Source organism: Phascolarctos cinereus, unplaced genomic scaffold (genome assembly GCF_003287225.1).
Source record: "Phascolarctos cinereus isolate Bilbo 61053 unplaced genomic scaffold, phaCin_HiC Scaffold_1;HRSCAF=81, whole genome shotgun sequence".
Taxonomy (NCBI): Eukaryota; Metazoa; Chordata; class Mammalia; order Diprotodontia; family Phascolarctidae; genus Phascolarctos; species Phascolarctos cinereus.
In genome coordinates, this window is record NW_027555514.1 from 121,979,587 (window position 1) to 121,995,721 (window position 16,135).

Genomic DNA, 16,135 nt, shown 5'->3' on the forward strand with positions numbered 1-16,135 from the left:
TCAGAGGACCCTAGTTTAAATCCTAGCTCTGCAATTTACTACTCATGTCATCTTTGGCTAGTCACTTAATGTCTTCATCTAAAAAGGAAAAGGATGTAACTAGATGATCTCTAAGGTCCTAGCAACTTTAAATCTAGGGGGACAAATGCACACAAATCAATATAGTACATAACAGTGTCTAAAAGTACTTGAGAGGTGCAGAAAAGCATTGTGGTAATTCAAAAGAAGGAAGAATCACTTCTGGCTTGGAAGGATCAGGAAGAGCTACCTGAAAGAAGAGACCTCTGAATGGAGCCTGGAGAGATAAGTAGGCATTGAAGCGGCAGAAATATGAAGTAGAATATTTTAGGAATAGGGATTAGCAGTTTAGGGAAAGGTAATTAAACTGGTTTGGCATTGGGCAGGTGAAGACGAGTGGCATAAGATAATATTGACCAAGTAGAATAGGATTACAGGCATTTTACAGACAAAGCAATTGGACTTAGTGGAAAGAACAATGGTTTTGGAGCCAAGAGACCAATTCAGACCCTGGATGGGATATATATTATCTGTATGATCTCAGGTTACTTAACCTCTCTGGAATTGAGTTTCCCTCCTCTGTAAAGTGAGGGGGTATGACGAGATGGCCTCAGAGTCCACTTTGTCTTTAAATATTTGATTCTATGCTATTAGTAAAACATTTTAATCACCTAGAGCTAAAGATACTGGGTTGGGTTTTCTAAAGAAAAGAACAGTCCAGAAATTATCCTAACCATGAGGATCTGTCAAAAGGCCAAAGGTCTCTAACAAAGGTAAGAATATTTGGGGTAGTGAGTTGGAACTTTTAGAATTCTATAGTGTTTACTTCTTTGCTATTTTTACTTTCACCACAAAGGATAATATACAACTTGAAATAAACAAATTCTCTTCTGACATATAAAAGGCTATATAAAAACTAAAATGAGAAAAGCCAACCAACTCTAGAAGTAAGAGAAGTAGTGTTCGCTCACATTACTGCAGAGAGAGATCATGAGGTAGTGGTTTAACTTAGGAGACCTGGGCTGGAATCTTGCTTTAGACTAGCTTGGGTGCCTACTTGCAGGTCACTTATATTTCTCAGAGCCTCAGTTTCTTAATTTGTAAAATGAAGATAATAATACTTGTACTGCTTGCCTTGCAAACTTTCAAGTGAATGGTGTATTATTATTATGCTCTTTAGTGACATGAATATTTGTTATAACTTGTTTTAGCTGTCCATGTCACAACACACAATAAAATGCCATGGCAACAGTTGATCCAAATGTTTTTAACTTCATTAGGAAAAATTGTAGGAGCTTAAAACTATGACAAGAAAAGTGAAACTCTTGTTTTTTCTTCTGAAGATTAGAACTGGATTACCCCTTATTCCAAAGCAGTTGCCGCCTCACGATCTTAATCTTCTTCATATTGCTTGGCATCTTTTTCAGCACACCGATACCCATTTAGTTGGTTTTCATTTTGAATGTCCTATGTCTCTAGAGGATCCATGTGGTTTTTTAGTGTTCAGCTTCAATGTCTCCCTCTCCCATCTGCATTTAGTCAAAAAGGGCCATTATTTAAAAAAAGTCAAAAATGGGAGAGAGGAGATACCTCATTCTTGACACATAAATCAGATAGAGGAATCTGTTGCTTGCCTTTGGACTCAAAGTGGCTATCAATTTGCTCAGATTCAAAATAGCTGGTACCTACTTCACTCAGTCAACAAATGCTTATTGAACAAAGTGCATAAATGGTACAGTAGAAAGAGTATAGAGCTTGTAGTCCAGAAGACCTGAGTTAAAATCCTACCTCATACTCTAGCTAATTGACCTTGGAAAATCCCTTAACCACTCTTCTCCTTGGTTTTGTTATCTACAAAATGAGAGAGTTGGACTCAGTGGGCTGCCAGGTTCCTGCCAGATAAAAATATATGATCCTATGATTTACTATATCCATGGCACTTAAAGTGGAGATCAAGAAATATTAAGCAAGGGCCTTTCAGAAATTCATAATCTAGTTAGGGAATTGGGTGGGGAGGAGTTCCCACATGGACTTTCTCCCCCCAGGTTTGTAGATAAACTATCTGCTTAAATTAATGATTAGCTATCTCATAGAAACCACAATGTCCTTTGGAAACTAGAGGAACTCTGGAAACATTTTATTTATTTAATCTTTACAGTAGATGGTGAAATTGCTTTATGGAAAAGTCAAATAGAGATACACAGAATTAATTAAATAATGTCTCAAATAGGCTAGTTGTTTCCAGTTAAGATAAGGCTGACAATTCATTGGGAGGGGGAGAAAATGCATTTTTCCATGAATTTTTTTCTTTGATAGATTCAGCCCAAGTAAGCGGAAAAAAATGACCTTAGTTATGGATGAAAAGATCAGGTTAAACCAAACCATACACATACATTTGGTTAAACCAAACCATAGTCACTGGTTGTGTATCCCATCTGTTGATATATAACTAGGAAATCAGTAGAGACAGCTGCATTTCTGTATAACATTAATAGAAGTGAACTATCTGAGTTTACTGAAAAAGTCTTCTATGTTCTCTCTATAGGTCCCAATTTGTGCAGGCTGGATAAATTAGCAATATTTCTTATTTGTATTGTTTGGGGGGTATTAGTCAGCTCCTATCTGGGGAGCCTAAATATTTTAGAAAGCTATAAAATAGGTGGGGCTCTGGTGTTGCCAAGATTTTTTATATATAGGAAGCATGTATCTTCTGTTTACTACCTGTGTGACTGTGGACAAGTTTTCTCTTCTGTAAAATGAGGCGACTGGACAAAATGGCTTCTAAATTTTCTTCCAGGAGACTATTGCCATAGTGTAAGTGAGAGGTGACAAGGGCCTAATGTAGAGAGGTGACCACATTGATAAGATATTCTCCAGGTCTCAATCTTATCCTACATGTTCATTTTGTTATCAGAACAAAACTAATAATAAAAAAAAGAGTCTATTAGAAGAAAAAAGCATTGCTTAAAGTTCTGAATATTCAATGTCTCTAACAAAAGGTAGCCATTAAGCAAGTAAGGCTTAAGAAAAGAAATACCAATGCAGACATAATTTACCACATATTTATGATTTTTTGCCAATATGTGGACTTTAACTGTGACATCCACAGGTACAAAATACACTGGAGAGAAGTTATTGTATCAACATTGAGTTGTTACTTTCTCATTTCAGTCATGTCTGACTATGACCCTATTTGGGTTTTTCTTGGCAAAGATATTGGAGTGTTTGCCATTTCCTTCTCCAGCTCACTTTACAGATGAGGAAACTGAAGCATAGGGGGTTAAGTGACTTGCCCAGGGTCATATACATACATCTGAGGCCAGATTTGAACCCCAGTCTTCCTGACTACAGGGCCAGTGCTCTAGCCACTGCACCATCTAGCTGCCCATAAAATAGTTGGGCATTTATATATTATCAGTAGACTGTATTCCATTCCAGATAAGATCATTTTAATTTCATATAACTGTAGTTTAAGGGAAAACAATTGTTTATGGGGATCCTGTTTTAAGATTTATGTCACATGAAAGTCTACAAGGTACAGGAGAAATGGATAAGAAAGATATGTGTGTGTGTGTGTGTGTGTGTGTGTGTGTGTGTGTGTATGTATACATATATGTATGTAATAGGTCAGATAGAGGTCTCAGGGAAATATCTTTTTGTTTATTTGTTTTTTATTTTTTCCCCTCCTCCAATCCAGGGAAATATCTTTGAAGCATTCATCCCCTCCTATCTATATCTATACCTGTGTATATACATATACATATTTGTGTGTGTGGTGTATGTATAAACAAGACCCATTCAAATCTTTGTTAATATCCTGAAAGCAAACCTTTGAAACTGCAGAAAAACAAAGCTAGAAAGTCTCTTTGGCCCAGAAATAATCAACACACACATTAATCAGTAGGATGGTAATCAGTATGGACATGTGCTTATAGTGAACCAAATGGCCAGAATCTGCCATCAAGCTGAAACATTCCATGATCACATACTTCCTTAAGGGATCATTTCCTGGGATTTGGTTGGTATTAAAGTCCCTCATCATTTTAATGTCAGACCTGAAAGTTGTGACAGCCAAGCTGTTATTCCAGACTTCCTCTGAAAGGGATTATTGTCTTGGTTTCAATATAGAAAGCTCCTGTTAGAAAGCATTGCCCTGCACCATTGATTCAGTTATATTGCGGGCCAAATCATATCTGCTGTGTACACAGTGATATATAGTGAATCTTTTTTTTTTTGAATTGTGGAAAAAATGAGTAATATGTTTGTCTCCTGGCATCCAGTTTATAATGGGATTCTATAATTAACTGATATTCATGAGTCCTATGATTTATTTTGGGTGCACAGATTATGATTTGTTAATGAAAGGAAAGTATAGTGTTTAACATGGGACCCAGAATTGGAACCCATCTCTAAGAACCGGGAGACACATTTATTAACACAGACTAGCTAATTTTCCTATTCCTCAAGTCTGGGATTAAAGGGAGAGAGCAAGAGAAGAAAAATGATTCTCAGTTCAGGTGGTTTTTTTGAACTTTTCGATGGACTATACATGAAGGTGATGGTTCTGAAATATTTCTTTTGAGTCTACCAAATCCTACATGGTTCTGACAGGTGAGAATAATTTTGTAGTATAGCTTGCAGACTGGTATGAAGGTAGGATCTACAAATGGAAGGAAGGAGGGAGGAAAGAGGGAGAGAGAGAAGAAAGGATAAGGGATTCTGTGTTTAGGGATACTGATGTACACAACAGTGGCGTTTTTAGGCAGTTCTGTTAAACAAAACAGAATAGATTTAGTTCTTATCCTGTTGTAGTAAACTGCAATAAACTCATTGGAGCCAAACTAGAGTTTTTTTCTTTTTTTTTTTTCCTTTATAACACCCCCCTGTCCCCCAACTAAAGTTGGAGTACAATCCTGCTCATGTGCTCTATTATTGAATGGAAGTAACTTTAGGTTTCCTAGAGTTTATACTAGCTAAATATAAGGTCTGGCAGTTCTACCCAAGAATTTAACTAGGAGCTTGGTGGCAAATTGCATGTTTGTTGATCCAGGTAACCAGCCTATCTAAATTTAGGGTATTATCCCAATTTCAGCTGCAGTGTCATGGTGCAAAAGATAGAGAGACAACCTCAAAGTCAGGGAACTGGGGGTTCAAGTCCCTCCTTTGACAAATACTAGCTGTGTGACCTTGGCCAAATGTCTTATCCTCTCAATGACTTGATTAATTGCAGAGCAGTTGCCATTGGAAGAGGGAGTTTCCTTACACCAGTGGAAGCACAGGTCCACTTTTAAACAAACAAAACCCCCCCACCAGGATAGTAACAGGGCAGTAAAACTCTTTACTACAGTGACATTTGAAGATTGTCTACTGATTTGTAGAAGGTTGTGATATACATAGAAGAAGGAGAAAAATCAGAGATTATTGAAGTTTCCAAGTAAGGTAAATGATGCAATATACCAAACACAAGCAAAATTACTTTGTTTAAATATAAGCGGTTCTCCGGTGAGGTTTCTGAAATTTTATTTTCCCTAATGTGCTATGTATATCCCAGCTTTTCCTTCAGTAATTTTTGCTTTTTATAAAGCTGCAAATTAATCTTTTCATCTTTCTCAGGTTAGCATTCTACTCATTTTTTAAAAAAATATTTTTCTAATTCATCATTTATTTTTAACATTCTTTTCTTCTTAAATTTTGAGTTCCAGATTCTCTCCCTCCCACCACTTCCCCACCCACTGAGAAGGCAAGCAATATGATATCAATTATACATGGAAAATCATGCAAAATATATTTCTGTATTAGCCATACTTTTTAAAAAGCGAGAAAAATCAAGTGAGTATATGATACTTCAATTTGCACTCAGAGTTCATCTTTTCTCTCTCTGGAGGTAGACAGCATTTTTTTTTTTATCATGTGTCCTTTGGAATTGTCTTGGATCATTATACTGATGAGAGCAGTCAAGTCTTTCACACAGCTGACCATCATTATAAATTGTTGTTACTGTGCACAATGATCTCCCAGCTCTCATTTCACTTTGCATCAGTTCGTGTAGTTCTTGCCATGTTTTTTTCTGAACCCACTCCCCCTGTCATTTCTCACAGCACAATAGTATTCTGTCACAATCGTATGCCACAGCTCGTTCAGTCATTCCCCAATGGATGACTATCGTCTCGATTTCCAATTCTTTGCCACTATAAAAAGAGTTGCTATAGATATTTTTGTACATAAAGATCCTTCTCCTTTTTCTTTGATCTCTTTGGGACACAGACCTGGTACTGGGTGTGCACAGTGTTATAGCCTTTTGGGCCTCATTCCTGACTGTTCTCCAGAATGATGGGACCAGTTCATTACTCTACCAACAGTTCATTAGTGTAACTAATTTTACCCTCGAGCCTTTGTTATTTCTGATAGGTGTGAGATAGTACCTCATAGCTGTTTTAATTTGCCTTTCTCTAACCAATAGTGATTTAGAGGATTGGTTCATGCAACTATAGATAACATTGATTTCTTCTGAAAACTGACTGTTTATATCCTTTGACCATTTGTCAATTGGGCTTCTATTTTTATAGGTTTGACTCAGTTCTATAGTCAGTACATATTTGAGAAATGAGACCTTTATCAGAAAAACTTGCTGTAAAAATTTTGATAGTACTTCATTGTCTATGGTACCTTTTAGCAAAATGCAGTTTCCCTAAGTATCCCTTTTAATTAGGTCTACTTTTGCATTTGCTTTGTCTGAGATCATGATTATTAGTCCTGCCTTTTTTAAAGTTTAGCTGAAGTCAAATATTTGATTCTAATAAATATCAGATTCTGCTCCAGCTCTTTATTTTAACTCTATGTATGTCTTTCTGGTTCAAGTGTTCCTCTTGCAAACAAAATATCGTTGGATTCTGATTTCTAATCCATTCTGCTATCCACTTCTGTTTTATGAGTGAGCTCATCCCATTCACATTCACAGTTATGATTAGTAACTGTGTATTTCCCTCCATCCCATTTTCTTCTTTGTCTCTTTTTATCTTGTCCCTTCTCAAAAGTCTATTTTGCTTCTAGCCATTCCTTCCCTTAATCTGTCCTCCCCTTTACCACTCCCCCCTCTTATTCCCTTCTCCTCCCATTTCCCAGTTGGGTAAATTACATTTCTATATTTACCAGAGTGTATTTAAATATTCTTCCCTCTTTGAGCCAATTCCAATGAGAGTGAGTTTCAAGCATTACCCTCTACCCCTCACCTCCATTTTCCCTTCCACTATAAAAGCTCTGTTTTGTATGCCTCTTTTATGCGAGAAAAATTTCCCCATCCTACCTCTCCCTTCCCCCTTCTCCCAGTACATCCCTCTTTTTCATTCCTTCATTTTTTGGAGATCATTCTGACATAACTGATTCACACCTATGCCCCCTGTCTATGTAAACTCTTTTTAACTGCCCTAACAATGAGACCCCTATGATTATTCTTTTATGTTTACCTTCTTATGCTTCTCTTGAGTTTTGTGTTTAAATATCACATTTTCTATTCAACTTTAGTCCTTTCATCAGGAATTCTTAGAAGTCCTCTATTTCATTAAATATTCATTTCTCCCCCTGAAGGATTATACTTAGTTTTAGTTTTTTCTGGCTAGGTTTTGCCTGATTGTAATCTTAGCTACTTTGTCTTCCAGAATATCATATTCCAAAGCTCTCTACTCTCTTAATATAGAAGCCATGAAATCTTTTGTGATCCTGACTGTGGCTCCACAATATTTGAATTGTTTCTTTCTGGATACTTACAATAGTTTCTTTTTGACCTGAGATCTCAGGAGTTTGACTATAATATTCCTCTGAGTTTTCATTTTGGGATCTTTTTCAGGAGGTGATCAGTGGATTCTTTCAATTTCTATTTTACCAGGGCAATGTCTTGAAATATGATGTCTAGGCTCTTTCTTTGATCCCGGCTTTCAGGAAATCCAATAATTCTTAAATTATCTCTTTTATCTATTTTCAAAGTCAATTGTTTTTCTAATGAAATATTTTATTTTTGTTTTTTTTCTCATTTTTTACTTTGTTTTATTGTTTCTTGATGTCTTATGGAGTCATTAGCTTCCACTTGTCCAATTCTAATTTTTAAGGAATTATTTTCTGTTTTTTTTTTTTTATTTTTGGCTAGGCAATGGGGTTACAAGACTTGCCCAGGGTCACATAGCTAGTAAGTGCCAAGTGTCTTAGCTGGATTTGAACTCAGGTCCTCCTGACTCCAGGGTTGGTGCTCTATCCACTGCTCCACCTAGCTGCTCCAAGGAATTATTTTCTTCAGTGAGTTTTGTAAGTCTCTTCCCATTTGCCAATTTTGTTTTTTAAGGAATTTTTTTCTCTAGTGAATTTTTGAGTCTCTTTTAGCATTAGGTCAATTCTGTTTTTTAGGTGTTATTTTCTTCAGTATTTTTTTGCCTCTTTTCCTAAGCTGTTAATTATCTTTTTACAATTTTCTTGCATTACTCATTTCTTTTCCCAATTTTTCTTCTACCACTCCTATCTCTTTCTTTAACTCTTCCAGGAATTCTTGTTGGCCTTGGGTCCAATCAGCATTTTTCTATGAGGCTTTTTTGTAGCCATTTTTTTTGCATTGTTGTCTTCTTCTGAGTTTATGTCTTGGTCTTCCCTGACAGCTTTTTACTGTCAAATTCTTTTGTTGTTTTTGTTTACTCATTTTCTCAGTCTATTTCTTCACTATGAACTTTATGTTAAAGGGATCTTCTCACTTGGCATTAGGAGGCACTGTGCCAAGTTTCAGGCTTTTTCTTGCTGCTGTTTTCAGAGATAGTTCTGAGGGTCTGCAAGTTTTTGGTGCTTCCAGTGTGATGTCAATCTGGGAGAGGTATGGTCACTGCTCTCTTGATCTGCATTCTAGTCTTTACCCAGGAAGGGCCTCTGGTCCCCTGCAGTCACAAGTGCTAGCATTCTCTTTGCCTTGGAACTGTGACCAGGGCCTCTGCTCCCTTGTGACTGACCCCCCAGTGTTCTTCTCTGTCATGGAACTGTGACCCAGAACTGAATGTGGGCAGTAGAGTTGCCAATAAGTGCCAGATGTAACTAGTGCCAACAAAGGGTGTCCTGTAATCCCTTTCTGACCAGTTGGCCAACTCCTTTGCCATCTCTAGGCCAAGAGCTCCTAAAGCTGCTGCTGCAGTCATTGTTGATGCTTCCACATGTGTCCTCCAAACAGGCTTCCATCCTGGTGTCAAAAACTTCTCTTGCTGACCTAAGTTTTTGTAGGCTAGAAAAATGTTTCACCCTGACCTTTTGTTATTATTGCTACTCCAACATTTAACTCCAACTCCAACATTTAAAACAATTGAAGTTGTTTGGAGGGAAATGTTTAGAGAATTCAGCTGGTTTGCCTCCAATCTACCATCTTGGTACCTGACTTCTCTAATCATTTTTTAATGAGAAGTCTTGATTCCAGAGATAAATGACTTTCTCATAAATGCATAGAAAACAGCTGGAAAAAGTAGGAATCTAGAGTTCCTAATTCCTTATCTTTAGGTCTCAAGTTTTTTGTACTATGTGGGGACCAGCCCACAAGAGATGAAGAGATATTAGATCTAAATAAAGTTTTAGGTTCTTTAATTTATAGTTAAAAGGCTTCATAAAAAGATGAATTTTACAGATATCCTAACACTTATCTTCCTAGCTCTATAAAACAGAGTAATAATAGGAAGTTATATTTATTGTTATGAATCTTTTCTTTGAGACAATGGATATGAAGTTACCAGTGAAATGCAGAAATTATACATGCGTGCATGCTTGTATATATATATTTTGATATGCATACATGTGTTTTCATAAGTATCTATACATGAGTGTGCATAGATGTATCCCTGTATAGGTATGTGTTCACATGTGTGTATTCATATGTGTGTATGTATGCATGTATATATTGGCATATACAGATACATTGGGCAGCTAGGTAGCACAATGGATAGAGTTCTGGGCTTGGGGTCAGGTAAGACTCATCTTCTTGAGTTCCAGTCTGGCCTCAGACTGTGCTCCTGGGCAAGTCACTTAACCGTACTAGCCTCAGTTCCTTATTTGTAAAATGAGCTGGAGAAGGAAATGTCAAAACTACTCTAGTATCTTTTTCAAGAAAACCCCAGATGGAGTCATAAAGAAAGAGTCAGACATAACTGAAAAACAACTGAATAAATACATATGCACACACACAGGCATATGTGTGTATATTTGTATATATGTGTATTATATATACATATGTATACATAAATATATATGTGTGCGTGTATATATATATATATATATATATACACATATATATGTATAAGCATATCTGTTTATCTACTGACATGTATATATAATTTCTGTGTTCTCTTCTCCAGTTATTCTGGAGAGAAATAAAAGAAAGAGTTTGACTTTTGCTTGACAGGACAGTGGAAGTTGCTACTATGGACAAGTGAAGAGAAAGGAAGAGGACAAAGGGGATAAAAGAAGGGATAATGGATAATATGAATAAAACTCCCCAGGATCTGTTTGTAGCTAAAGTTTAACTAGATGTTAGTTGTCTAATGAGGACAGGCATCCTGTATAAGTAGCTCCTCAAATCTCCTCTTACTGTTTTATTTCCTCCACTCATTCATCTCCAGTTCCAAGCATATACTATGGGAGCTGTTCTCACAATCTTCGGTACAGATACAAAAATCAAATCCTATAAAAACCCAATTTTACTGGGGCATAGCAATAATTTTGTGTCTGGCTATTCTCAGTGGTAGTCTAAGGGACAAAAGGGCTTCCCTTGGCTATCAACAAAGGAGAAAATAGTAGACCAGCTGTTCGCTGGTATTAATCCTTGAGATTTCACATTTGTTTCTCTTATGATGTTAATCTTGCATATGCCTTTTTTCCCCCCAGACGCTACCCAGAATGTCAGTGCATCAATTTTGGATCTTGGTTTTTGCTTTCCTTTCCTGTTGCAATTGTTCTTCTAATCTTGACCTGGATCTGGCTTCAGTGGTTTTTCCTTGGTTTCAAGTAAGTTAACATTTGCTATTTATGGCATAACTAAAGTGAATGAATCACCTACAAAGCATGTACACCGTAAACATACACAGGAATCTTGCATTAACACTATTTACTATACAGTGCATTTTGGTCTAAGTACAGTTAATCTTGGACCTCATCTTAAAAAATATTTTTTTTATCAAAATAACCAAATACCCTCTTTATATGCTGTTCTTTTCTATAAAGCAGTCTCATAGCATTACCATTTATTATAGTGAGGTTTAAGCATACATCTACTTTGTCTTGACATTATGAAACTAGACATAGTGTCATTTCAAAAAGTTAAGAGAATTTTTAATTCTGTTTGTTATATGTGAATTCAAAAAGTTAAGAGAATTTTTAATTCTGTTTGTTATATGTGAAATTAATTTAATAATATGTCATATATTATGTTTCTGGAAAATTAGGTAGGAAATATGCTATGTATGCTGTGTCAGCCTCCCACTTGGCATATCATTTCAATATAAGAAGAACTGAATATATATTACTTATGAATAAGGTAGGATGGCTAATTATGATAAGAGTCACAGCATGATACAGTTTTAAGGGACCTCCAGGCTGTTTGGCTCCACCTATATTTAAGCAAAAATCCCCTCAACAACATACTTAATAAGTGATCACTTTTGCTTGAAGACTTCCTCACTTCCATTGAGTGGGGAGCTCACTACTTCCCAAGATAAGCCATTCCATAATTCCTGGGGAAAAAAGATTTTTAAAGGAACCCAATATAACATCAAACACACTGAGTTTAACATAGGGAGAACTTCAAGCTCTATTAAATGGATCAGAGTTTTTCCTGTTTAATATATAATGAGGAATCTTTTTTCAGAAAGACCTAAGTTGTAAACATATTTTTAGTAAAAGAAAAAAAAAATAACCATCCTACACTTTCATAAATTATTTTAAGTGAATTAACATTTAAAATTATTTTGAGGATAGTATTATATTCAAATTATTTCAAGGCTCATCGATAAAATGGCATATGATACCCTAAACCAGAAGTGTAGGAACTTGATTGTAGGGGCTGCCCATTGGTGTGTAGCAATATTTTTTGCAAACAGGTTTGGTGTGTTGTGTTCACAAAGGCCTTGGCACAAGGCAGCCCCTTGCCCAGATTTTCATGGCTTGCCTGCCTGCTGACATTCTTCTTTCCCTCCTCCCCTTCCTGGGTTCTTTCCGGAGCTGCCAATTTCTATCAGAGGATGGGGGATAGCGCTGGAAAAATTAAAAATGTATTTGTCCAGATTGTGTACACAGTATGTAGCAACCTCCCCCAAGGAAGCAAATGTGTGGCATGTCACTGAGATCAGTAGGTGAGCAACAGCAGGGAGAGGACATCTACATACTAAATGGCTCTATTGGAAATCTGGTTCTTTGGTGAGCCTATATAATTTCAGAGTAAGTGTTATAAGAGGTAGATGGAATAAGAATCCTAATTCAGGAGTGAATGTATCTCACCTATGAGCCACAATAGTTTCATATGTTTGGTATGGCAATCGACAACTTTACAAAATATGAATGCAATTGTTGTCATTTAAAAATAACGTAGTGCTAGGAGGGGAAATGAAGAAGAGCTAAAGAGCAGATGTATTGAAACATGTTCACTGTTATGGAGTAAAAAAATGTCCTATGAAGCACATAAATTAAAGTCCATAAATCATGATCAGTGGCATGTTTAAATAGTTCCCCTCACTGTCCACTATTGGTTAGATGCTGCACAGTTTCATTCTTAAGCTAATTTTTCAGTGTCCTTTTCAGCCTGGCAGGGTACTCACCTCCAGAGGCAAAAGATCGAAAAACAGAAATGATAAGCTGCTCTTTTGGCAAGGTACCATACATCCTGATTAGTGGGTTGGCTGTTAACATAGTTAACTCACCCATTATAAATGACCCAAACATATTTGGGAAGGGAATCTCATTCATCAGTGTCACTGAAGTTATTTAAATGGAGAGCCTGATGTATTGTCATTTGCTTCATCAGTTCCTTTGTGAAGGCATTAACCTTCATTTTCAGGAGAGCCAACCTGGTTTTTGACTTAACTCTGTGTTGCCCCAGAATAAAGCAACAAGGTTCATGCTCAGTCTCATATTTGGATAACTGTTCACAGGAAGAATGCTTTGTTGTTTTTTAGCTTTATTTTCCCTACAGAGATGTGAATATCAAAGTGAGGTTTATCATAAGTTGTCTTTTCAAGTGGTCTATGGATTGTTTTCTAGTAATATTAGTATTTGTCATATGACAACATACAATTTTTTGTTACTGATTTAACTTCACTCTTTTAATACATTTGTGATTTAGTAGACATAGGTACTCTGTGCAATGATACAAATCCATTCATATCTGTTTATCCTGCACAACCTTTCTCCAGTTCCTCCCATAAATCCTCCACAGGGTGGTTCATCCAAGTTGCCAAGGGGCCTTCTTCTAGGTCTCTCGGTATCGTGTGAATACCAACAGAATACAATGGCCATTCATTGATTATCTCTCAGTTGTGCCACGTGACAGGCTCATCTTCATGATGACATGCTATATATTACTTGCATTATTTATAATAATAAAAATTCAACATCTCCTAAATGGTTTTTAATCAAAAGCAACTCCATAGTTAATTATGCCCCCTAATTGTGGTTTAAAGACTCTTTTTTTGTTTTTTGGAAGGGGTAATATGTTGGAAATTGGAAGGAGTGTAGAGTAAGTGATCTCTTTACTCCCTAGTCTTCTGATCATTGCCTCACCAATCACCTTGCCCCATAGGACACATTATTATTAGGGACAAAATGGGTAGGAGCTAAGACCAAGAGATACTGTGATTGAGACCTCATAGGATGGGGTGTTTTCAGATAAAATACAATAGGAACACTTTTTATTTTTGTACAGTAATTTCAAACCTTTTCTTCAACTAGCAAGTATTTTTATTAATCAATTATTTCCACTACACCCACCCAATTAATTTTTTAAACCCTGTAAAGTAAATTCTTCAATACTAATCTACGTAATCCATCAAAATAAATTCCCACATTAGCCACGTCTGAAAATGTATGTCTCTTTTTCTATGTTAAGTTCATCACTTCTCTGTTGGAAGATGAGTGGTATATTTCATCTCCATTCTTTTGGATTTGTGCTTTATCATTGTGTTGATCACAGTTCTGGAGTTTTTCAAAATTGCTTTTCTCCATAATATTGTTATCATTGTGTAAATTGTTCTCCTAGTTATGTTTGCTCTGCATCACTTCACAAAAGTTCTTACCACTTTCCCCTCAACTTGTCCATTTCATCATTGCTTATAGCACAACAAGGTTTCATTAAATCCATAGACTACAATTTGTTAAGCCCAGGGGTGGGGAACCTGCGGCCTCAAAGTCACATGTGGCCCTCTAGGTCTCAAGTGAGGCCCTTTGACTGAATCCAAACTTCAGAACAAATCCCCTTAATAAAAGGATTTGTGCTGTAAAACTTGGACTCAGTCAAAAGGCTGCACCCAAAGTCCAATGGTTTAGCCATTCCCAAATTAGATTATTCTTCCTTAGTTTCCCATTGTGGACTACCATGAAAAGAGCTGCTGTAAGTATTTTTGTTCATAGAGATTCTTCTGTTCTTTGTTTGATTTTGAATTTTGGTGTACAGACCTAGTAGTGGTGTTGCTTTTGAGGTTAATCAGGGTCGAACTTTATCTGTTAGGATACACCTTTTTTCCTGACTAGCTTATGGGATGAAACTTTAATTTGTGTTGATGCTCTGGGGGCATATTCACTGGATTTGAGAGTTTACCATGTTTTGGACAAGGTTGGTGGAGCAGAACAACTCTGTAGTAGAATGTGGACTGGTTAATTCAGCACGATTGCTGTTGTATTTATCAAATAAGTATGGCCTATGCCATCTGTGTACTTTGTATCATCATGTTAAGGTCCAGCTAGGTGGTCTAGGGTCAAGAATGCCTGATAGACCAAATCCAACCTCAGATACTTAGTAGCTGTATGACTCTAGGCTAGTCACTTAATGGCTGCTTGCCTCAGTTTCCTCAGCTATAAAATAGGGATAATAACAGTACCTACTTTTCAGGGTTGTTGTGAGGATCAAATGAGATAATATTTGTAAAACACTTAGCACAGTGCCTGACTTGTAATAGGTGCTATATAAATGCTTATTTCCCTCCCTTCTATCTGGTCTAGGGAACAATAAATCAAACAATGGACTGTCCCCTCTAGATACATTGCAGCATCATGTCAAGTAATATGGTCTAGGGAATAAAAAGTTTACGAAGAAATCCCTGCCCTTGAGGACTTTACAGTCATGCTTCAGTGGTAAGACATATGTACACAGGAAGCAATTAGGGACAAGCAATCCACAATAAAATACCAAATTAGAAAACTAGAAAGTATAGAACAAGGTGCTTATTGTCCAAAAAAATTCATTAAGAAAGAAAATGTTTCACAGTGATCAAGGAAGGCTTCACAGAGGAGCTAGGATTGGAAGTGGGCCTTGTAGATAGATGAGAGGTCAGTGGAGGGGTGATTTAGTGGGGACGACATGGACTTTCTTCTATCAGTAACAGAGAAGTCAGGTCTTATTTTACAAAGCTCATGCAGTTGTTTTCAGATGAGAGAGGTACGGGCAAACGAACCCTGTCCTTGTTTTGTTGGTGCTTTAAAAAATAATTCTTTAATTCCAGTTTAAAAGAAATGTTCAAGTGTGGCAAGACCAAAACAGTGAAAGAACAAGCCTGTGCTAATGTTATTAAGGAAGAGTACCACAAACTTGGGCCAATGAGGTAAGATGTGTTATTGCTTATGTAGCAGGAAAGAAAAGAAACTCATGGTGTGTATGTATGCCTGCAAGGATGTATTTCTATATGCACTTAAAAGAGGCATATAGAAAACCTCTCTTAACCAGGGGTCTGCAAACTTTTATAAAACAAATTCTATTTCGATATAATCGGTTTACTTTTTGTCTGAAGTATTTTATTTTACATAATTTAAAACACCATTCTGAGGAGTCCATAGGCTTCACTAGAATAACAAAGAGTCCACGATAGAATAAAGCTAAGGATGAAAACTTGGGTGGAAGAATGGCCTT

General features: G+C 36.6%; 1 protein-coding gene across 3 annotated transcripts in view; it reads left to right on the forward strand.

Annotated features, from left to right (window-relative positions):
• Window positions 1-16,135, forward strand: part of SLC13A1 (solute carrier family 13 member 1) — a 110,746-nt gene that overhangs the window by 76,982 nt on the left and 17,629 nt on the right. For all 3 annotated transcript variants that reach the window (XM_020966356.2, XM_020966357.2, XM_020966359.2), the window contains exons 9-10: window positions 10,912-11,031; window positions 15,732-15,830. In XM_020966356.2, coding sequence (XP_020822015.1) covers window positions 10,912-11,031; window positions 15,732-15,830 — 219 coding nt within the window. The remainder of the gene's footprint in view (window positions 1-10,911; window positions 11,032-15,731; window positions 15,831-16,135) is intronic.